Source organism: Procambarus clarkii, chromosome 30, assembly GCF_040958095.1.
Source record: "Procambarus clarkii isolate CNS0578487 chromosome 30, FALCON_Pclarkii_2.0, whole genome shotgun sequence".
Classification (NCBI taxonomy): Eukaryota; Metazoa; Arthropoda; class Malacostraca; order Decapoda; family Cambaridae; genus Procambarus; species Procambarus clarkii.
In genome coordinates, this window is record NC_091179.1 from 12886533 (window position 1) to 12911152 (window position 24620).

At 43.0% G+C, this 24620-nt stretch overlaps 1 protein-coding gene across 1 annotated transcript; it reads left to right on the forward strand.

The window, feature by feature from the left end:
* The first annotated feature begins 11675 nt into the window (after positions 1-11675).
* Positions 11676-21742, forward strand: LOC138369910 (ice-structuring glycoprotein-like). The gene is made up of 2 exons (XM_069333660.1): positions 11676-11861; positions 20858-21742. Exons 1-2 carry the CDS (start codon positions 11676-11678, stop codon positions 21740-21742), a joined length of 1071 nt encoding a protein of 356 aa, XP_069189761.1.
* Positions 21743-24620: the final 2878 nt, after the last annotated feature.

The window sequence follows — 24620 nt, forward strand, 5'->3', positions numbered from 1 at the left end:
ACGTAGGAGCAACAAAAATGGGTATAATTCGCACGAGAAGTTGACGTTGGGGTTAGTGGAGGGTGGGGAGCTTGAGTGGGGGGGGGGGGGAGGGGAGGAGGGGGTTGTAGAGGGAAATGACCAGAGTGATGATCACTTGGGGTTAGGGCAAAGATTGCACTCCCTAGGGAGTCTCCCTTATCTCCCCCCACCCCCCTACTCTACCCTCTGGGGATTTGGGAGGGGAAGATTTGTTTCCCTCAACCCTCTCCCCCCTTGCTATCTCCCGCGTCCTCTCCCCCGCCCTCTGTGCTTCCCTCTCCCCCGCCCTCTGTGCTGCCCTCTCCCCCTGCCCTCTCTCATCCACACTGACTTCTGTGTTCCCTGAGTTCCTGTGCACCACATGTCTTACTCCCCACACACGGCTCTGACACTCCATGTCATCAACTGGAGGTTGTTCTCCGCTGTGTATCAAGGAACTGTTCTGCTCCAGAAGTACAAATCTTAAGGTCTGTGCCTCAAGGTGGTAGTACTGTGTGCAGCCAGTCGCAGGTGATCATCAAATTTTGACATCAAACTTTCTTTTGCTTATCTGCAAGTCAGCGTGTATGGTAAAGACTACATTTTTAATCATTCTATATCGGCTTGTTTTCCTATCAGTAATATCAATTAGGTCCTGTTTAATGAGCGATTTATCGTCCTATTGTATGCCTTTTCGACATGTTTAATTGTTCTGTGGATGCTGCAGTATTTTTTGTTTTACTGTATCTTTCAATGTTCTCTACACTGCAATGTTGGTTTTAACTTTCACTTCATGAAACATAGATCCAGATACACTGTGTGGAGGACGATAACTTTATTATGTTAGTTGTTTGGTTTAATCCTCCACTCTGGTCTTTGGAACCTCCCCCCCCTCATTCCTGCTCCTACTCAAACATCTGCTGATTGTGTGTGTGTGTGTGTGTACTCACCTAGTTGTACTTACCTAGTTGTGTTTGCGGGGGTGGAGCTCTGGCTCTTTGGTCCCGCCTCTCAACCGTCAATCAGCTGTTACTAACTATTTTTTTCCCCACACCACATACACAGGCCCAGGAAGCTGCCCGTGACAGCTGACTAACTCCTAGGTACCTATTTACTGCAAGGTAACAGGGGCATCAAGGTGAAAGAAACTCTGCCCATTGTTTATCGCCGGCGCCCGGAATTGAACCCGGGACCACAGGATCACGCGTCCAGTGTGCTGTCCGCTCAGCCACCGGCCCTTGTATGTGTGCGTGCGTGCGTGTGTGTGTGTGTGTGTGTGTGTGTGTGTGTGTGTGTGTGTGTGTGTGTGTGGGTGTGAGTGTGTGTGTGTGTGCGCGCGCGTGCGTGCGCGTGAAAGAAAACAGTTGATTGGGTCTCTCAACTGTCAATCAAAGAGCCAAAGCTCATCCCCCGCAAGCACAACTGGGTGAGTACACAAACGCACACTTACCCTCTCCTTCCACACTTCCCCTACTGTTTAGCTGTCACACTCGCCTCTGACATGGTAGAGGATATCGTCCATTAATTCGTAAGATGATAACGGTGACAGCGGGATATCTTCGTCAACAGCACCGTTTGTTCAGTTCGTTAAACACACACGCACACACACACACACACTCACACACACACACAAATACACACACACACAGTTACAGTTTCAAGTGTAGATATGATAGAGCCCAATAGGCTCAGGAACCTGTACACCTGTTGATTCACAGTTGAGAGGCGTGACCAAAGAGCCAGAGCTCAACCCCCGCAAGCACAACTAGGTGAGTACAAATAGGTGAGTACACACACACACACACACACACACACACACACACACACACACACACACACACACACACACACACACACACACACACACACACACACAGTTCCTCTCGATGTTTGCTGATGATGCAAAAATTATGATGAGGATCAGGACAGAGGAGGATAGTATGAGGCTACAAGATGACCTAGACAAATTTAAGGAATAGTCCGTCAAATGGCTACTAAAGTTAAACCCAAGTATATGTAAGGTAATGAAACTAGGAGGAGGAACTAGGAGGCCAATCACTGGATTCCGAATGGGAGATGAAGTCCTTCATGAAACGGACAGAGAGAAAGATATGGGAGTTGATATCATGCCAAACCTGCCAAACCAAATGAGCCACAGAGACATTAGAAAGATTTTTTTCAGTGTCAGAGTAGTTAGTACATTGAATTCACTAGGAAGTGATGTGGTGGAGACTGACTCCATACACAGTTTCAAATGTAGATATGATAGAGCCCAATAGGCTCAAGAATCTGTACATCAGTTGATTGACGGTAGAAAGGCGGGACCAAAGAGCCAAAGCTCAACCCCCACAAGCACAACTAGGTTTGTCCACACACTCACACAGGAGGGAGAGAGAGAGAGAGAGAGAGAGAGAGAGAGTGAATGGAGAAACAGATCCAAAATACGGACCATATCAGCACAACATCAACACATGTTCACCGAGATGAACACCAAGCCAGGCAAAAACTGCTGAACAACGAATATAACAATAAATTGAACATCCCCAGAGAAGCCAGCTGTTCACCAACACCCCCAACCAGCAGTCACAACACCAAGACAATTACCCCCTTTAAACAAAAAACAATTACCATACAAGTTTCCCCTTAAAACAGCATTAAGACCATGATAAAGAAAATGGGGATTGCAGCCCCCCCAATCCCCCCAAAAAAATAAAAAGCAAAAGAAATATGTTCACAGAAGAGGGTGATATATACTCGTGTGAACAAAGCCGAGCACTTAGCGTGATGAGACTACTGACAGGTTAGGAACTGGGATCAGGAGGTGGATAGGAGGACCGTTACGGAGGAGGAGATAGAGAACCGACAAAAAGGGCTAGGTAGAATACCTTTTTATTTTTAATTTTTCCAATGAAATGACGATTTTTTTTTGTTGAGATTGAGAGACACGATGAGAAGGCCATTGGTATGGGTGGTACAGACTAGTGTACCTGCTGTATGGTACTGATTAGTGTACCTGCTGTGTGGTACGGACACGGTGCCAGCCTGATAACTCTGAAACGAGTGTATTGACTCAGAATGACGGTGAACATGTCGGTAATCACGGTGAACACGTTAGTAACCACGGTGAACTCGTTGGTAACGACGGTGAACACGTTTGTAACGACTGTGAACACGTTAGTAACGACGGTGAACATGTTGGTAATCACGGTGAACACGTTAGTAACGACGGTGAACACGTTAGTAACGACGGTGAACACGTTAGTAACGACGGTGAACACGTTGGTAACGACAGTGAACATGTTGGTACTGAACAGTGAACGTCAGGAGTGAATGAGGTTGTGAACAGACCTAGAAAGAGAAGAATTAGCAGATGGAATACATTTTCCTCTTGAATTTTAAACATATTTTTAATTCCTCGATAATTTATTTTTATCTATACCAAAACAAAAATATTACATATAAAATATGATTCGAATTCAGCTAATTTTTATTGCAAATTTCCAAAACATTATATTATGGACATACATATTATAATAAATGAGGAAATGTGAGGAAATGTTTAATTCTGGCTAGAAAGTTAAGTAATATCATCCAGCTGTGTCTGGCAATGATCAGGCGGGTGACGTCCGTCGCTCCAGACACTAAGTTTCCTCTCTGGCTAAGCGTTGCTGGGAAAAGCTTTATCTAAAGCATACAAAATCCTCTTGGAAAGCTTATTCATGTATTCATTTTATCATAAAAAAACTGTCCAAGAGACTGGACACATTTTACGTTCATTAACACAAAAGTATACACCATCAGCGGGAGAGATCTTGCCCGTAAAGTCAACTGTAAACATGGACTTCTACTCAGAAGCGTCACTCCCAGTAGCCGACACGGACAAAAGAATAACAGCGCCGTGACGCCATCTGACGGCCGGGAGGATAAACGTTATTGTGTCGTCCTCTGCTAATGTCGTGCTTTATGTAGCATGAGACGCTAAATAAGTTAGAACCGCTAGAGAAGGGGCCCCGGGAGGCGCGAATTTTTATATGTATATATGTGTGTGTGTGTTGGCCGGGCGGGAGCTACGTGGTGTTGTTGCTTCGTAGCGGAAGGAGGGGTAAGGCAGGGACAGGAATAAACTGAGAACAAGAGAGGCGGAAAACGTAAAAATTTGATATTGTTATATATGGAGAGAATGTATCTGTGTATATGTGTGTTCTAGCGCATGTGTACATGTGTAGGTTTGTATGTGTACGCGACTTTATGATATTATATATATATATATATATATATATATATATATGTATATATGCGGAAAATCCACAGAGAACTATGAAATGAGGTGTACGACATATATATATATACATATATATATATATATATATATATATATATATATACATATATATATATATATATATATATATATATATGTATATATATATATGTCGTACCTAGAAACCAGAACGTATTTCTCAGCCTACTATGCAAGGCCCGATTTGCCTAATAAGCCAAGTTTTCATGAATTAATTGTTTTTCGACTACCTAACCTAACCTAACCTAACTTTTTCGGCTACCTAACCCAACCTAACCTATAAAGATAGGTTAGGTTAGGTTAGGTAGGGTTGGTTGGGTTCGATCATATATCTACGTTAATTTTAACTCCAATAAAAAAAAATTGACCTCATACATAATGAAAAGGGTAGCTTTATCATTTCATAAGAAAAAAATTAGAGAAAATATATAAATTCAGTAAAACTTGGCTTATTAGGCAAATCGGGCCTTGCATAGTAGGCCGAGAAGTGCGTTTTGGCTACTAGGTACGACATATATATATATATATATATATATATATATATATATATATATATATATATATATATATATATATATATATATATAGGGGGGTACCACCTCTGGTGCAATTATAGGGACCCACAGCCTCAGAGAAGGGAACACAGAGCATTCAGATAAAAACTTGCCATTTAACTCTGAATACGAAAGAGTGTTCGCTTCTTCTACCACCCCCTTTTTTTTATTATGGTGTACACATTATTATGCAAGGTATATATATATATATATATATATAAGCCTATACTTGCATAAACCACAAGTGAAGATAAACAATCTTTGGACAACACCCACCAGTGTGGGTGTTGGGTGTTGTCCAAAGATTGTTTGTCACTGGTGTTGTCACTGGTGGGTGTTGTCCAAAGATTGTTTATCTTCACTTGTGGTTTATGCAAGTATAGGCTTATAAGCTGGACACGAGTTCTCTCACATTGACAGTGGCTTGACGAAAATTGCAGACTGACCCCTCACTCATCTGGTGCCTTCGGGAGGTAGAGATGTTTGAGATATATATATCTCGAACTATCTACTTCTTTTGTAAGGTCTGATGGCGTAGTGGGTTAAAGCATACTAGTTATGCCGGCTACTGGAAGGTAGTTGTGCTTTCTGGGTTCGAGTCCCACTGGTGGGTGTTGTCCAAAGATTATATATATATATATATATATATATATATATATATATATATATATATATATATATATATATATATATATATATATATATGCGAACAAGCCTGAATGGTCCCCAGGACTATATGCAACTGAAAACTAACACCGCAGAAATGACTTGAACCCATACTGTTAGGAGCAACGCAACTGGTATGTACTGAATGCCTTAATCCGCTTGACCATCACGACCGGGCATAAGGAAGTGATAGCTGAAGCTATTTGAACCACTCAAGGTTCAAAGGCCACTTTGGGGCCTCGTAGCCTGGTGGATAGCGCGCAGGACTCGTAATTCTGTGGCGCGGGTTCGATTCCCGCACGAGGCAGAAACAAATGGGCAAAGTTTCTTTCACCCTGAATGCCCCTGTTACCTAGCAGTAAATAGGTACCTGGGTGTTAGTCAGCTGTCACGGCTGCTTCCTTGGGGTGGAGGCCTGGTCAAGGACCGGGCCGCGGGGACACTAAAGCCCCGAAATCAACTCGATATACTCAAGATAACTCCCCGCCGGCACTCGGATGGTAATCTTGGCCATAGCATTTTATCAAATCACCTCATTCTTTGGGGCACACGTGAGGGACACAAATGCGAACAAGCCTAAATGGTCCCCAGGACTATATGCGACTGAGTGCAAATGAGTATATCCGAGTGCCGGTGGGGAAGTGGTTCAAATAGCTTCGGCTATCACTTCCTTATGTCCGGTAAACACACACACACACACACACACACACACACACACACACACACACACACACACACACACACACACACACACACACACACACACACACACACACACACGATGAAATACTTCAAGACTCTCAGAGAGAGAGAAAGACCTGGGGGTTGATATCACGCCAGACCTGTCCCCTGAAGCTCATATCAAGAGGATAACATCAGCAGCATGTGCCAGGTTGGCTAACATACGAACGGCCTTTAGAAACTTGTGTAAGGAATCTTTCAGAGCATTATATACCACAGATGTCAGACCAATCCTGGAGTATGCGGCTCCAGCATGGAGTCCATATCTAGTCAAGCATAAGACTAAACTGGAAAAGGTTCAAAGGTTTGCCACCAGACTAGTTCCCGAGCTGAGAGGTATGAGCTACGAGGAGAGACTACGGGAATTAAACCTCACTTCGTTGGAAGACAGAAGAGTTAGGGGGGACATGATCACCACATTCAAGATTCTCAAGGGAACCGACAGGGTTGATAAAGACAGGCTGTTTAACACAAGGGGCACACGCACTAGGGGACACAGGTGGAAACTGAGTGCCCAAATGAGCCACAGAGATATTAGAAAGAACTTTTTTAGTGTCAGAGTGGTTGACAAATGGAATGCATTAGGAAGTGATGTGGTGGAGGCTAACTCCATACACAGTTTCAAGTGAAGATATGATAGAGCCCAATAGGCTCAGGAACCTGTACACCTGTTGATTGACAGTTGAGAGGCGGGACCAAAGAGCCAGAGCTCAAACCCCTCAAGCACAACTAGGTGAGTAACTAGGTGAGTGAGTACACACACACGCACGCACACACACTCACAAACACACACACACACAAACTGTCGAATATTTACCCTGATCCAAGCGCGGCTTATATACATCCATACAAACATATGGCAAGGGGGCAGAACGCACTTAATCAAATCATATATATATACATATATTTTATCTCCCAGCCTCCTCCCGGATTTAAGGGATAACCCAACCATCACGTGAGCGCTGATTTAGCCTCCCTACCCCTTTACTTCCCCCTTATCTCTCCCCTTTATTGCTCCCCCTGTCTCCTCTTCACTCTCCCCTCTCCGCCCTCCTCTTCCATATTCCGCTCCCTTCCTCTATCTTTCCCAATCCATTGCCTCGTGGGACCTGATCCAATGATGGGGGTTTCCACTCTACAAATTGTATTTCCTTTTAAAAAGAACAGATTTTGTATTAATATTTTCGATTAATTTGCCGTTGCAAGAGAGAGAGAGAGAGAGAGGGAGAGAGGGAGAGAGAGAGAGAGAGAGAGAGAGAGAGAGAGAGAGAGAGAGAGAGAGAGAGAGAGAGAGAGAGAGAGAGAGAGAGAGAGAGAGTGAGAGAGAGAGAGAGAGAGATGTCTGTAAATTTTTGTATACACTGTAGCTCTGCAGGAAACGCAGCTCAGAGAGACAGAGAGACAGGCAGACAGACAGACAACAAAAGCCCGGAACAGGATACGAATTGACATTTAGAAAAAAACGATCGACAAGCAAAGAAAATGGGCAATAATAAGACGAGGAATTATGCCCGACAAACAAACAAACACATTTCACTAATTATTTCAGCCTGCGTGGCGGCTTTCCAGCCTATTCATCAGCGCCGTCAAGCTGATCGAATCTCAGCTGACTGAAACTAAGCTGATTGTGTGTCAGCCGGTGGAATGTCAGCTGATGGACGCCAGGCCTCTGGCTAATGATCCGGCAAATACAATTCAAATAAAGAGGAAGACAGTGTATGTGATTGATTACTGCACAAACGTTCTCCCTCGCTAATGTTCGAAGCTTCAAGGGATCGAATATCCGTGGAGATCCAGGGATAGAAGCTAATCTTCCTGGAGGCTTATACCTCCTTTTTGGGAGCTGAATGTAGGAACGTCTTTAACAATTCATGGATGTAGTTAGTGTCTATAAGGCGTTCAGTCCTTAGTGTAACACTGTTGTGAATTACTCGCTAAATCTTCCATTAATCCCGGGGTGAGGTACTCGCTAAACCTCACAGACAACAAATGTGTATACTCAGCTTGATCCACTGTGGACTCCACAACAGGACTCACTCCGGTTTTGTTTTTACCGTAAGTGACTCTAAATCAAGCGATTGAAGTCAGTAAATATCCTGGTACAGAATGGGATTCTAGGCCTCGCTACTGATACTATAAGTACGCGAAGTGAGGCGTTAATGATATTAAATATAAGTCAAATATATATATATAATATTTTCCTGCCCGAAACGCTTTGCGTAATAGTGGTTTTAGGCATTGTATGTACTAGCTCCATCTATATATCTATCAATTTTTGTATAACCTCTTGTATGTATGTACTTTACCTGAATAAACATTTGAATTTGAATTTTTGAATAAGTAATGTGTTATTTTCTTCGTCGCCTTACAGAGCACCTTCTTGTATGTCCTTGAGTGAAGACTCTGGGATAAGTGAGGTCTGAGGCTCGGTAGGTGTAGTCTTTTCTCTTGATTCTCATTCCACCTCCGGCTTCCTCCTCTCCGTTACATTACGCAGCAAACTGTGGCCAGATATGATGGCAATATAGACACTCCTTCCTGCGCCTATCAGAGTGCCAGGAGTGTACACCACGCTCTTAGGCCTAGTAGCCGCACTCTCTCGCGAGTACACCTGACCAAGATAGACGGTTCCTTGGTGTTCGGGGCCAGAGTACTAGATATAGAAGATTATTACCCCATTACAATCCGCGAGAGTACGCAATTGCGGTCAATATTTGATCCTCTACTCTCACTTGAGCTCTCAGTCCGAGCGTAGAGCTACATCAACCCATCAGTTGCTGCCACATCTTCACCCAGCCAATCAGCCTGCCGGACTGGATAGACAGACCGGCCGGATAGATAGACAGCTTGGACATCCCTTTTTTTAATATATACAAGAGTTCTTACATTATTGTACAGCCACTAGCACGCGATGCGTTTCTGGCCAGTCCTTACACCTATGTTCACTGGCATACGACCTGCCAGATAGTTCAACAACCAAGTACCCATTTTACTGTTGGGTAAACTAGAGGCTACAGGTAAGGACTGACGCCCGGTAAATCCTCCCTCCGGCTGGGATACGAACCCAGGACAAAGCGTTCGCGAAACGCCAGGCGAGTATCTTAACCACAACACAACGGGGACTGCTAAAGCATTACCAGTACCGTCGTTACCGTCACCGACAGTACGCGTGTCATCCATCCATCCAGCCATCCATCCATCCATTCTCCGAAGTCGCCGGTGCATTTATGTTTTTTATTTTTTTGCTGATCTATTATATATATTTGTGTGTGTGTAGCCTGTGTGTGACTGAGCGTTTATATGTGTGTGTGTTTACTTAATATATGTAATTATTATTATTTACCATTTGTATCTGCAGAATCAAGCTATTAGTTCTTGGGAACCCGCCTTTCTAACCAATTTATTTTTGTTGTATAATTAAGTCGACTACGTATATCTCCCTCTAACACACACACACACACACACACACACACACGCACACACACACACACACACACACACACACACACACACACACACACACACACACACACACATACACACACACACACGCACACACGCACACACACACACACACACACACACACACACACACACACACACACACACACATACACACACACACACACACACACACACACACACACATATTATGTGTTTCATAATCGTTTATGCCCATTTTGACACCTACTTCAATACTTTTTTTCTCCCTTCCTATTTATGCTATGATGCTGAGATTTGGACCAGATAAAACTCTTTTCATGTACAACCCGTCAAAAAAATTAGATTGAAATCGAACCAGTTTTCATTAAATGCATTTTTTGGGGAAATCGGGATCTAATGTCTCCTTAAGGGTTATTATGACCACCAGAAGTTTACTGTCCAACCGCTGAGAATACTTTTGTCCCAATCAGAGTTCATGACTAAAGAAACTCAAGAAGCGAGGCTCATCTCTCGGTGTATCCATGACGGCAAGGGTTCGATACCAAGTAACCAACGTACATTTTATTAAGAAATGCACAAGGGCCTCAACCAGGGTTCGAACCTATGCCCTTAGTGTTCCCAGACGCGCTCTAGTCCACTGTACCACGACATAAACTAGATCGCGGCAGGGAACACGCACCGTAGGATCGAACCCTCACGAAGTCCCTTGTGGATTTGTTCATTTGATATATCACGTTATTGTGATTTCTGCGTGTGTACACTACATCCATCTTGTAGGTGTTGGGCAAAAATTACCAAATTTGACATAAACCTTCACGATACGACCTGTACAGATTAATGTTGAAAATTGTCTCACAACGCGGAAATTCACAAAAGATGAAGCATGGAGAAATACATTATTTGAATCATGTTGACACGATATCAGGCTCCGTCCCTTTGTTTGCTTGTTGCCTGTGATGATATCCAGCTGAAGTGGCAACACAGAAACGCGATCCAGGACCTGCAAGGCAGCTTTGGCAGGATAACCGAAGTTTCGTCTCATTTTCAGGTGTGCTGGACTAGTCGTGTGTAACGAGCAATTGATATCTTTTATTTATTTTTTTGCCCTTCGTGGGTTCCATTTTACAGCTGTCACCTCGATAACCCCCTTGCTCTCTGGCTCTGACCTTATTGTGAAGTGTGTCGAAGAACACGCCAGTTTTCCTTCTGAAAATGTCTTCCATCTTCTCAACTTCTTTCGAGGCACGACTCGTGGTCTTAACTTTCCCCTAAACTCACACACGCTCACACGCGTTACGGCCCGGCCAGTGGGCTTTATTTTGGGTCAAAATATCCCCCCAACACTCAGCCCAGTCTCCTGGTCACGGTTGGCACACACACACACACACACACACACACACACACACACACACACACACACACACACACACATACGTCTATTGTATCCTACAATACCCCCTTTCACACAACTCGAAGTGCTGGTGATTTTTATTGGAAAATATCGCACGAGAGGGAACGTGACATTGTTAAACTTTATAACTCTGAAATGCCTCCAAATTCCTAAGCAAAATCATGTTTCCTGGGCCATTCACTTGTCCTGCTCTGCGACGCTCTTAGTCGAGGGGTGAGAGAGAGAGAGAGAGAGGGACAGAGAGAGGGACAGAGAGAGAGAGGGAGAGGGACAGAGAGAGAGAGAGAGAGACAGAGAGAGAGAGAGAGAGAGAGAGAGAGAGAGAGAGAGAGAGAGAGAGAGAGAGAGAGAGAGAGAGAGAGAGAGAGAGAGAGAGAGAGAGAGAGAGAGAGAGAGAGAGAGAGAGAGAGAGAATGTAGGCGGCGAGGGATAACAGGAAGAGTGAGATCTAGGCTGTGTGGAAAGAAGAGGTGTAAGAGAAAGGGACAGGTTGTATGGAGATTGGATAGAGAGAGAGAGAGAGAGAGGGTAAATTTACAGGGAGCGAAGGCAGCAAAAGATGAAGAAAGGCTGTAGAGGGCGACGGGAAAAGGACTCAGAAAGTGGAAAAAGGCTGCAAAGAGATGGAATAAGGAGAGTATGCAAAGATGAAAAGAGAGATTGCATAGAAAGTAAAGAAGCCTTGAAAGAGGAAAGAGACTGTGGAGAAAGACGCCTCTCACTGTTTGAGGATCCTCTTTTAAAAGTGAGGGCGAGAAGAGGTACCTAGGGGAGACTGAAAGAAAGACAATAGAGCTTTGGGGGAGCCGGGAGAGTCTGGACAAAAAGAGAAGTGAGAAGAGAGACCTAGAAAAGATCAACGGTTTGTACCACCGTGGCTGAGTAGGCTAAGGCAGACGTCTGGGAATCACCAGGCCGCGAGTTCAAGTCGCCCCATTATCTCACCTTTTGATTGATATATCACACCATTGGTATTTCATGGCGATCTGACAGGGGCGTACGAGGGCGGACACCATTACCGTAGGCCCGAGTGTGGTCGGGTTGGCTTGAAAACCCTGGTTGGGCCCCGGTTTGTGGCCTCCAGAGAGCTCAGTAGAGTTCCGGGCTGGTCACCTTTTAAACCATCGTGGCTGAGCCAGTATATATATATATATATATATATATATATATATATATATATATATATATATATATATATATATATATATATATATATATATATATATATATATATATATATATGTTTCATTGAATATGACCGCATATTCTGTATTTATTATTTTCTGGTTTAGGGCTTCTATCCCTCTAACTATTTTCTTAGCATCAGGGCTTAATTGGAATAGGAGTTCTCCAAAACTCATTTTCGTACTTTTAAGGTGAAGAAAAGAAGTGATTTACTATAGAGTGTATTACACTTATTTGTATAATTTGCACGACGTTTCGAACCTCCATGGTTCATTCTCAAGTGAACAGATCTTACAATACTAGTTGATTTTATACCCGCATTAGGTCAGGTGATAATACAATGAAGGTGAAAAACATGGGGGGATACATAAGGGATAAACATAGGGGCTGCAGAAGGCTTATTGGCCCATACGAGGCATCTCCTATCTAAACACAAAGATTAATCCAGTGTAATTGGCCTGTTATGTTGGACATTGTCTTCTGTGTTGGCATCGATATGTTCTTGTCTTGTCCTTACTCTCATGGTGGGTAGAGTAAATAGTTCCGTGATTTGGGTGTTCATGGTAGGTCGCTCTATTCTTATGTGAATTGCCTCAAGAATTTGTAATCTTCTTGAATCTTGGGTTTTGTCTATTATGCAAGTATTCTTGTTCAACATTTCTCTTGTTAGAGTAATGTCATGGGCTTGTCTCATGTGATTCCTAGGAATCACATGAGACAAGCCCATGACATTACTCTAACAAGAGAAATGTTGAACAAGAATACTTGCATAATAGACAAAACCCAAGATTCAAGAAGATTACAAATTCTTGAGGCAATTCACATAAGAATAGAGCGACCTACCATGAACACCCAAATCACGGAACTATTTACTCTACCCACCATGAGAGTAAGGACAAGACAAGAACATATCGATGCCAACACAGAAGACAATGTCCAACATAACAGGCCAATTACACTGGATTAATCTTTGTGTTTAGATAGGAGATGCCTCGTATGGGCCAATAAGCCTTCTGCAGCCCCTATGTTTATCCCTTATGTATCCCCCCATGTTTTTCACCTTCATTGTATTATCACCTGACCTAATGCGGGTATAAAATCAACTAGTATTGTAAGATCTGTTCACTTGAGAATGAACCATGGAGGTTCGAAACGTCGTGCAAATTATACAAATAAGTGTAATACACTCTATAGTAAATCACTTCTTTTCTTCACCTTAAAAGTACGAAAATGAGTTTTGGAGAACTCCTATTCCAATTAAGCCCTGATGCTAAGAAAATAGTTAGAGGGATAGAAGCCCTAAACCAGAAAATAATAAATACTGAATATGCGGTCATATTCAATGAAACATGTTTGAGAGAAAACCTGCTGCCAGTATACACCAATATATATATATATATATATTAGTATATTTTGGTAGCAGTCTTTCCTGTAGACATATATTATTAAATATGACCGAAAAAGTAAGATTAATAATTCTAACACGAATTTTCTCGATCTTTCGTACGTTTCTTTTCACTGTTGGAGGTATTTCAAAAATCAATTCTCCAAAATTCATTTTTATTTCTAGTCTGACGCGACACTTGAGCGCGTTTCGTAAAACTTATTACATTTTCAAAGACTTTAGCTTACACATACACAACTGAATAGAACTTACACATCTTCTCCTCTTGTACACTTGTACTTGTACTTGGGTATTGAATGGAAGTGATTTGTAGAAAGCCTATTGGTCCATATTTCTTGATGCTGCTATATTGGAGCGGAGTCTTGAAGTGGGTAGAATATAGTTGTGCATTAATTGGCTGTTGATTGCTGGTGTTGACTTCTTGATGTGTAGTGCCTCGCAGACGTCAAGCCGCCTGCTATCGCTGTATCTATCGATGATTTCTGTGTTGTTTGCTAAGATTTCACTGGTGATGGTTTGTTTGTGGGAAGAGATTATATGTTCCTTAATGGAGCCCTGTTGCTCCATTAATGGTTTCGTGGAAGACATCATAAGAAGGAAAGTCAAACGCCATGCTACCTCTGAAGAGACAACTAACACAACACCTATACCCCCTATTAGACTATTTTACAGGAACTTCTTTTCCACAACCCATAAAACGGAGGAAAGGGTCCTGAAAGATATTGTCAGTAGAAACGTTATCCCTACAGACAAAAATCAGAAGATACAACTGACGATTTACTATAAAACCAGAAAAACGGCCAGCCTACTCATGAGAAACTCTCCAGACACAAAGCAGAACGCTTTAAAAGAGACCAACGTCGTCTATGCCTTCAAATGCCCTCTTGGGGACTGTAAGCCTAAAAAAAAACAGTATATAGGCAAGACAACAACATCTCTTTCCAGGCGTTTAACGATGCATAAGCAACAGGGCTCCATTAAGGAACATATAATCTCTTCCCACAAACAAACCATCACCAGAGAAATCTTAGCAAACAACACAGAAATCATCGATAGATACAGCGATAGCAGGCGGCTTGACGTCTGCGAGGCACTACACATCAAGAAGTCAACACCAGCAATCAACAGCCAATTAATGCACAACTATATTCTACCCACTTCAAGACTCCGCTCCAATATAGCAGCATCAAGAAATATGGACCAATAGGCTTTCTATAATTACTTCCATTCAATACCCATTGTTTCGTGTTCTGTCTTGTGTTTGAATTTAATACCCATTCAATACCCATCGTTTCGTGTTCTGTCTTGTGTTTGAATTTAATACCCATTCAATACCCATTGTTGAAAGTTTGGTTTCACCTCATCCACCTCACCCAAATGTAGATTTAAAACTCGAAGATGTGTAAGCTCTATTCATTTTCAGTTGTGTGTTTGTAAACTAAAGTCTTTGAAAATATAATAAGTTTTACGAAACGCGCTCAAGTGTCGCGTCAGACTAGAAATAAAAAGGAATTTTGGAGAATTGATCTTTGAATTACCATCAACAGTGAAAAGAAACGTAAGAAAGATAGAGAAAATTCGTGTTAGAATTATTAATCTTACTTTTTCGGTCATATTTAATAATATATGTCTACAGGAAAGACTGCTACCAAAATATAATATATATATATATATATATATATATATATATATATATATATATATATATATATATATATATATATAGATGTATATATATATGTATATACACTAGCTTATCCCAGCCACGCGTTGGTGAGCCACATCAACCCTCCCTTGTCCCCCCGTTCTCCCAATCATTTCCCCTCCCCATCATTTCCCACTCCCCCCGTCCCCTCGTCCTCCCCACCATCCCCCACTCCCCTGCCCTCTCGTCCTCCTCACCATTACCCCCTTCCCCATGTCCTCCCTTGTCTTGAAGTGGGTAACCCACTTCAAGACTCCGAACCAATATAGAAGCATCAAGAGGAAGTGGTGATGCTATGGGCCAATAGGCCTTCTGCAGTTACTTCCATTCTTATGTTTTTATATCCATTGGTTCATGTTCTGTCTTGTGTAAATGTCAATCACCTCACCCAAAACTTTTGTACCATATCACCTCACCCAAACTCATATATTTCAAACTCGTATATTCAAAACACAATAGAAATTTTGAATAACTTGTATTTATTTTACACACCTCAAAGCGAAAAATCAGCCAATCACGAACAGACTGAGATTTTTTCGTCAATAGATGAATAAATTACGTTAGAAACACACACACACACACACACACACACACACACACACACACACACACATACAACTTGAGTATTCCATCCCCCGGGTGAATACATTCCTTCATGAGCCAATTTGAATACTCATCTTCAGCCATGAATAAATTACCTTACAGCCCAACTTTTGTATTCAATCATCAGACGAGCATTTTCTTGTCTTTTTAATTCGTCAGTCGAACTTCTGCAATGTGTAATTTCGCTGAACGAAACGAATTGTTCCAGTCCTCAACAAAAAGAAGGAATGAACTCTAACAGCCCCCATTCAAAGCCGAAGAAGTTGCTGACCTAGAGAGCCTGCAAAGACCCTTCACCTCTAGAATCCATTCTATAAGTCCACAAACAGAAGGAACAAATTATTTGTTCCACTGAAAGATATGCAAGATGTTCAACAATAATTGGCATATTGTTCTACTTTGTATAGCACTTTGACGTATATTGCACTACCAGTTATACAACGTTTAATTGTATGCTTATGGGGTGCCTTCTCGCCATGCCCTGTGGCTGGGGGTATTGGTACCCTGAAGCTACATAAAAACCCTATACCCTCCCGAAGTGGCCAGGGGAGTTAGGGGACAACAATCACGCAATTACAGAATTAAAGTAAATCCAGAAATAAAAAAAAATGGTGTCTAAAACAAAAAAAATATAAATAATCAAAACAAAAAAAATATAAATAATCAAAACACAAAACAAAAAAACTAAATAAGCAACAAAAACACAACATCCAGCTCCCAGAAATAAAAAATCCATTCACTCGAGACAAAACAAAAAAAAATCCCGACATAGTGCTAATGAAATATTCAAATTGCTTTTTCTCATTGATGAGAGTCTTCAGGGCCAGAGTCGAAGGACCGGCTCCGAGTAGAATTTTATCCATTTTTTTTTTTAGCGTAGAAATCCAATTGAAATCTCGTAAGACAAATGAATATTCATCTTGATCTGTGGTTCCTTCACGCTTGTAGTGTGAAGAGGGGAGGGAGGGAGGGGGGAAGGATGATAAGGAGAGAGAGAGAGAGAGAGAGAGAGAGAGAGAGAGAGACAGAGGTGGAAGTAAGGTAGAAGGAGGAAAATGAGGGAACGGTAAGATGGGAAGAATAAGAAAACAGTGGGAAGAAATCATCATAGTAAGAAGTGTAGAGGGACGAGAAGGAAGAGAGAGAGAGAGAGAGAGAGAGAGAGAGAGAGAGAGAGAGAGAGAGAGAGAGAGAGAGAGACGTGATGAAAGGGAGGTAGAGAAAATTAAAACTAAAGCACGTTAATTAGGACAAGGATAAAGGGGAAGGCAACAGCGGGCTGAGTGTCACACACACACACACACACACACACACACACACACACACACACACACACACACACACACACACACACACACACGCACACACACACACACACACACACACACACACACACACGCACACACACACACACACACACATTTATTTATTAGTAGAACAAGTAAATATATTTTGCAGAACATGTTAATGAAGAGGCTATAACTTGTATATTTTACACTGCATAACACAGACATGTATAACTTTGAGTACACAACATCAACTTAAGTGAACCCCCGTAATAACATTAATACAGTATGCTTATAGCCGGGAACTAAATAAATCAAGATCTGCAGAACACCGAATACTTATTATCTATGTGTAAAACGAACCAATCGTATTGGCGTATGTCTTTCCATTGGAGACTTTCAGCGCCGTGGAGAGGGGGTGACCTGCTGCCTGGGTAACAGCTTCTCCCCCAAATCAACCTACCCTGGCTTTGCGCCCTGGTGAGGCCACTCCAGACCGACAACCAAGGGTAACTCCATAGTCTCCTGAGACTGATGGATGCCTACTACTATGTGTAAAAGTAAGGCAAATGCATAACATATTTGTCGTGGAGACTCGGGGCATTTAGAGTAGCATATTATGCCTAAACCCGTAACATTTAATAATGCCCCTGTCCAAGCGACCCGAAAGACATAATGTAAATTTATAATGAATTAGTACGTAAATTACCCAGTACATGAAGTATATACATTAAGGGCAAAATTAACATTACTCCTACAAGTCCGAGTAGGTAGCTGCGGACAGCGGAAGACTTAGGGGCCGGAGCTGCACCTCACACGATAGGCATAAGACTGTTGCTTAGTTTAGCTGACTGCACCCAGGAAGGAGAGGAGGGCGGGTTTGACTTGCGAAGCGGTGCGTGGCGGGAGCAGGAGAGAGCACATGACCAATTGATTGATGATTGATGAAGATTAAGCCACCCAAAAGGTGGCACGGGCATGAATAGCCCGTAAGTGGTGGCCCTTTGGAGACATTACCAGTATCAAGAGCTGATACTGGAGATCTGTGGAGGTGCAACTGCACCCTGCGTGACGAGAGATGTCTCCCGTGAGCGCATGACCTCTCCTCCCCCCCTTTATATAGGCCCCCATTGCGCTGCTCGCACAACGCCTGCGGATCGCGCTGTGCAAATGTCTTTCTTCCCCCATCAGAAAATCCTCCGCTTTCCTGCGTAATGCAGTAGTCATTTACTGATCAGGGGGAAAAAAGACACCAACAGCATGGGGACCTATTTATTTGTTAGTAGAACAAGTAAATATTTTTTGCAGAACATGTTAATGAACGGTTATAACTTGTATATTTTACACTGCATAACATAGACAGGTGACAAAGATTAAGCAAGAAAGGGAAGAATGGGCGGACTGTATTTTTTTTGGACTGTCGGAAAGCCTTTGACACCGTACCGCATAAAAGGCTAATGCATAAGCTGGAGAAACAGGCAGGAGTAACTGGTAGGGCGCGCCAGTGGATAAGGGAGTACCTAAGCAATAGGAAGCAGAGAGTTACAGTGAGGGGTGAGACCTCAGAATGGCGGGAAGTCACCAGTGGAGTCCCACAGGGCTCTGTACTCGGACCTATCCTCTTTCTGATATACGTAAATGATCTCCCAGAGGGTATAGACTCATTCCTCTCAATGTTTGCTGACGACGTCAAAATTGTGATGCGGATTAAGATAGATGAGGACATTTTGAGGCTCCAAGAAGACCTGGACAAGCTGCAGGAATGGTCTGACAAATGGTTGTTAGAGTTTAACCCAAGCAAATGTAATGTAATGAAGAAAGGTGTAGGGAGCAGGATAGGGAGCTGGAGGCCAGATACAAGGTATCATTTGGGAGATGAAATTCTTCAAGAGTCAGTGAGCGAGAGAAAGACTTGGGGGTTGATATCACGCCAGACCTGTTCCCTGAAGCTCATATCAAGTGGTTAATATCAGCGGCAAATGCCTGGTTGGCTAACATAAGAACGGCCTTCAGAAACTTGTGTAAGGAATCATTCAGAACTTTGTATACCACGTATGTCAGACCAATCCTGGAGTATGCAGCTCCAGTGTGGCGTCCATATATAGTCAAGCATAAGACCGAACTGGAAAAGGTTCAAAGGTTTGCCACCAGACTAGTAACCAAACTGAGGGATATGAGCTACGAGGAGAGACTACGGGAATTAAACCTCCCGTCACTGGGAGATAGAAGAGTTACGGGGGGGGGACATGATCACCACATATAAGATTTTCAGAGGAACTGATAGGGTAGATAAAGACAGACTATTTACCACAAGGGGCACACGCACTAGGGGACACAGATGGAAATTGAGTGTCCAAATGATCCATAAAGACATTAGAAAGAATTGTTTCAGTATCAGAGTAGTAGACAAATTGAATGCATTACGCAGTGTTGTGGTGGAGGCTGACTCCATACACAATTTCAAATGTAGATATGATAGAGCCCAGTAGGCTGAGAAACCTGTATACCTGTTTATTGACAGTTGAGAGGCGGGACCAAAGAGCCAGAGCTCAAACCCCTCAAGCACAACTAGGTAACTAAGTATAACTAGGTAAGTACAAGAGTACACCCACAAGAGTACACCTACAAGAGTACACCCACAAGAGTACACCTACAAGAGTACAGCAACAAGAGTACACCAAAAAGAGTACACCCACAAGAGTACACCCACAAGAGTATACCCACAAGAGTACACCAACAAGTGTACACCCACAAGAGTACACCAACAAGTGTACACCCACAAGAGTACACCCAAAAGAGTATACACAAAAGAGCACACCCGCAAGCGTACACCCACAAGAGTACACCCACGAGAGTACACCCAAAAGAGTACACCCAAAAGAGTACACCCACAAGAGTACACGCACAAGAGTACACCCACAAGAGTATACACAAAAGAGTACACCCGCAATCGTACATCAACAAGAGTACACCCACGAGAGTACACCCACGAGAGTACACCCACAAGAGTATACACAAAAGAGTACACCCGCAAGCGTACATCAACAAGGGTACACCCACGAGAGTTCATCCTAAAAACTAAGAAATTCAAGAAAAAATTATTAAGATAATTATAAGCAAAAATCTTTTTGCAATGCTATGACTGACTGCATATGAATGTTGCAAGCATAATAACATGCTGATGAAAGTATATATTAACACCCTTATGTACGAATACTAACATGCTGATGAAAGTATATATTACCATATTGATAAAAGCATACTAGCATGCAGATATAAGCATACTAACATGCTGAAGAAAGAATATATTAACACCCTTATGTAAGCATACAAACATGTTGATGAAAGTATATTAACATACAGATCTACCCGAAACGCTATGTGTGTTTGTGGCACAGCAAGCATGTAAAAATACAAATATTATATAACCTCACAAACCTATTGTTCCTTCTTCTTAATAAATAAATACAAATAAACATTCTGATGTAAGCATACTAACATTGATATGTTTGTTGCAAAGACAATTGTATTTATTGATTCTGATACGTATGCATCAGCTCTGTGCTGCCACCAGCGACACAGCAGTACTCTGTGCTGCCACCAGCGACACAGCAGTGCTCTGTGCTGCCACCAGCGACACAGCAGTGCTCTATGCTGCCACCAGCGACACAGCAGTGCTCTATGCTGCCACCAGCGACACAGCAGTGCTCTATGCTGCCACCAGCGACACAGCAGTGCTCTATGCTGCCACCAGCGACACAGCAGTGCTCTATGCTGCCACCAGCGACACAGCAGTGCTCTATGCTTCCACCAGCGACACAGCAGTGCTCTGTGCTGCCACCAGCGACACAGCAGTGCTCTATGCTGCCACCAGCGACACAGCAGTGCTCTGTGCTTCCACCAGCGACACAGCAGTGCTTTGTGCTGCCACCAGCGACACAGCAGTGCTCTGTGCTGCCACCAGCGACACAGCAGTGCTCTATGCTGCCACCAGCGACACAGCAGTGCTCTGTGCTGCCACCACCGACACAACAGTGCTCTATGCTGCCACCACCGACACAGCAGTGCTCTATGCTGCCACCACCGACACAGCAGTGCTCTATGCTGCCACCAGCGACACAGCAGTGCTCTGTGCTGCCACCACCGACACAGCAGTGCTCTGTGCTGCCACCACCGACACAACAGTGCTCTATGCTGCCACCAGCGACACAGCAGAGCTCTGTGCTTCCACCAGCGACACAGCAGTGCTCTATGCTTCCACCAGCGACACAGCAGAGCTCTATGCTGCCACCAGCGACACAGCAGTGCTCTGTGCTGCCACCACCGACACAACAGTGCTCTATGCTGCCACCACCGACACAGCAGAGCTCTGTGCTGCCACCACCGACACAGCAGCGCTCTGTGCTGCTGTGTCGCTGGTGTTACCATACCAGCACCAGTAAAACGAAACCTTTTCAAAACACATGATAAGTAGCAGCGAGAGAGAGAGAGAGAGAGAGAAAGAGAGAGAGAGAGAGAGAGAGAGAGAGAGAGAGAGAGAGAGAGAGAGAGAGAGAGAGAGAGAGAGAGAGAGAGAAAGAGAGAGAGAGAGAGAGAGAGAGAGAGAGAGAGAGAGAGAGAGAGAGAGAGAGAGAGTAAGAATGAGAGAGGAGAGGAAGCATTAGTGGTAGAATGGTCTTCAATAACAAGAGAAGCTGCAAGACGGGCCTGCAGCCGCCCGTCGGCCATCACTGTAAGGGACAGCAATAAAGGAGAATTATAGGCGAAAGTTGGAGAGGAGAGATGCAGGGGAGAGTGGTAATGGGAGGAGGAGGCTCGGTCATACTGGCTCAAGGGGAAAAAAGAGGCACGGAAGCGTTATATGCCTTGATGGTGGTAGGTGGGAGACTTCTGTGTCCTCACACACACACTCACACACACACACACACACACACACACACACACACACACACACACACACACACACACACACACACACACACACACACACACACACGCACACGCACGCGCATATACACACACACACACACACACACACACACACACACACACACACACACACACACACACACACACACACACACACACACAGAATACACTTTTGAAGAACACTTTTGAATGAGGGTTTTGATATTTATACATATGTGATATTAATATTGTTTTGTCAGTAGTTTCAAAGCGTTATATGACAAAGAGTGCTGGGAAGACGGAACACCACGAGCGTAGCTCTCATCCTGTAACTACACTTAGGTAATTACTTAGGTAATTACACACACACACACACACAGCATACAGAAAGAGACTGAGTAAGAGAAGGAAAGACCTGAGGGCAGGAACAGTGGAGATGTCAAACAGTGGGATAAAGGCCGATCAGAGAAGAGAAGCGAAGAAAAATATGAAGGGAGAGAGAGAGAGAGAGAGAGAGAGAGAGAGAGAGAGAGAGAGAGAGAGAGAGAGAGAGAGAGAGAGAGAGAGAGAGATAGAAAGGAAGAAAGAATTTAACCTAGGAACAACAGGCAAGGGGAGTGAGAAACATTAGGGCAAAGGAATGCATAATCCCCCACTTAACACAGCCAGTCAAACTACTCAACCTTTGTTCAGGAAGGAAATGGGGAGAGAGTCAGACAGGGGGCATGGAAGTGTTTTCCAATTGCACGAGGGCAGGGAGAGGAGAGGAGAGATGTTGGGTGAGAGAGAAGAAGTGCTGGAGGAGAGGAGAAAAGAGGCTGACGAGAGAAATGGCTCAGAAATGGTAAAAGGGGACTTTTTCGTTTTGTATTGGGCTTAATTAGGCTTGGTATACTGTTCCGGCGAGTATATTTTAGACTTGAACATATTCCAGAACTACAACACTTCTGTGTACTCCAAATAAATGTTCTGTACCTCTCAGTATATAAATATTTGGTTGAATATAAAATTAAACTAATAGAGAGAATATGTTGCATAAATACCATACGAAACTTTCCCCATAATAACTTCGTTATATGCAAGTTCTAAATTCAAAAATAACATAAAAATATTTGTACTTTATATATATATATATATATATATATATATATATATATATATATATATATATATATATATATATGTATATATATATATATATATATGTACGGGTAAATTCATTTTATAGAAAAACTAAATTTCAATATCATTCTCCACTAGAAAGAACTCAAACAGTCTAGGGCCCAGTAACCCAGGTTTCATTACTCATTCGTAAAGAAACCACGAATAATGTAATAGGAACAAAAAAATAATGTAATAGGAACAATAGTCTTGCATTAACGGTATACAGTACAAGACACAACACCGGTACTGGTCCCTACAGGATAAGCGCTCTGGTATACAACACTTTATTTTGATTCAAGAGCTCGTCCCAAACGCACAACTCTCCTTCGGATTGGTGACAATTTGCCTCCGCTGACTGTGGAGCGTCTCGTATAACGGTGGTCACGGTGGTCAGTGATCGACGATTTCGACTCATAAATGACATTAGGAATCCTGTAAATCACCCAAGATTGCCCAGTCTCGTTACAGATGTCCGTGAACAGTTTAGGTAGCTAATCGTATTCATAATGATCTCCGCAATATTTTCGTTTTGCTCATTGTTCAGCAGAGATCTTATAGCCCGGCGCGCAGTTTCCATGTGGCTGGTCAGGTTATTCATGAAGATAGTTCTCGCTGCCACATATCGATTAAAAAAATTACACAGTCTGTGTCCTCTTAAAGACTGTGTCGTACAGGAACTGACAATGGTCATATAGGAACTGACGACTGTTGACTCTCTTAACAGGCTAAGTGTTTACTTATCCCATTTCCCATAGTAAGCCTTACCCAATAGTTTCCCTTGAATACGACCCGCCAATCGTTTAACAACCAGGTACATAATCTCTGCTGGGTGAACAGAGGCTAACAGTAAAGTATTGGCGCCAAGTCAATCCTTCCCGGCCAGGATACGAATCTGTGCCAAATCGCTCGCGAGGCGTGGGTCGAGTGTATTCCCACTGCGCTACCGGGGAACTCATTCTTTCAAAACCTTCCAAAGAATGCCAGAATCCCTTTTCATGGACCTCCGAACGGTCTTGAGGCCTTCTCAACGCTGCAGAATTTTGTCTATGCCTTTTGCTCCCGATTTGGATGCTAAATATATGTAAGAAAATAGTCTTCGTGAGATCTTCGCCCTACGAAGAGTATGGACTAATTCAGCCCTCGTAAATCCCAAGAGCTCTTTCTTTCTTTGGTTAAGGAAGAAAGGAGGACTTCAATATTCTTTTCTAATGAGTCACTAGGTGAGTAGATGTATTTTGTATTAGAATC

Bases quoted from the DNA above. Each gene is read 5' to 3' on its own strand.
- LOC138369910 (XM_069333660.1), top strand. From the start codon at position 11,676: ATGAAGAAAGGCTGTAGAGGGCGACGGGAAAAGGACTCAGAAAGTGGA. The intron at 11,862-20,857 runs GTGAGGGCGAGA...CGTATGCATCAG, and splicing joins TTGAGGATCCTCTTTTAAAA to CTCTGTGCTGCCACCAGCGA.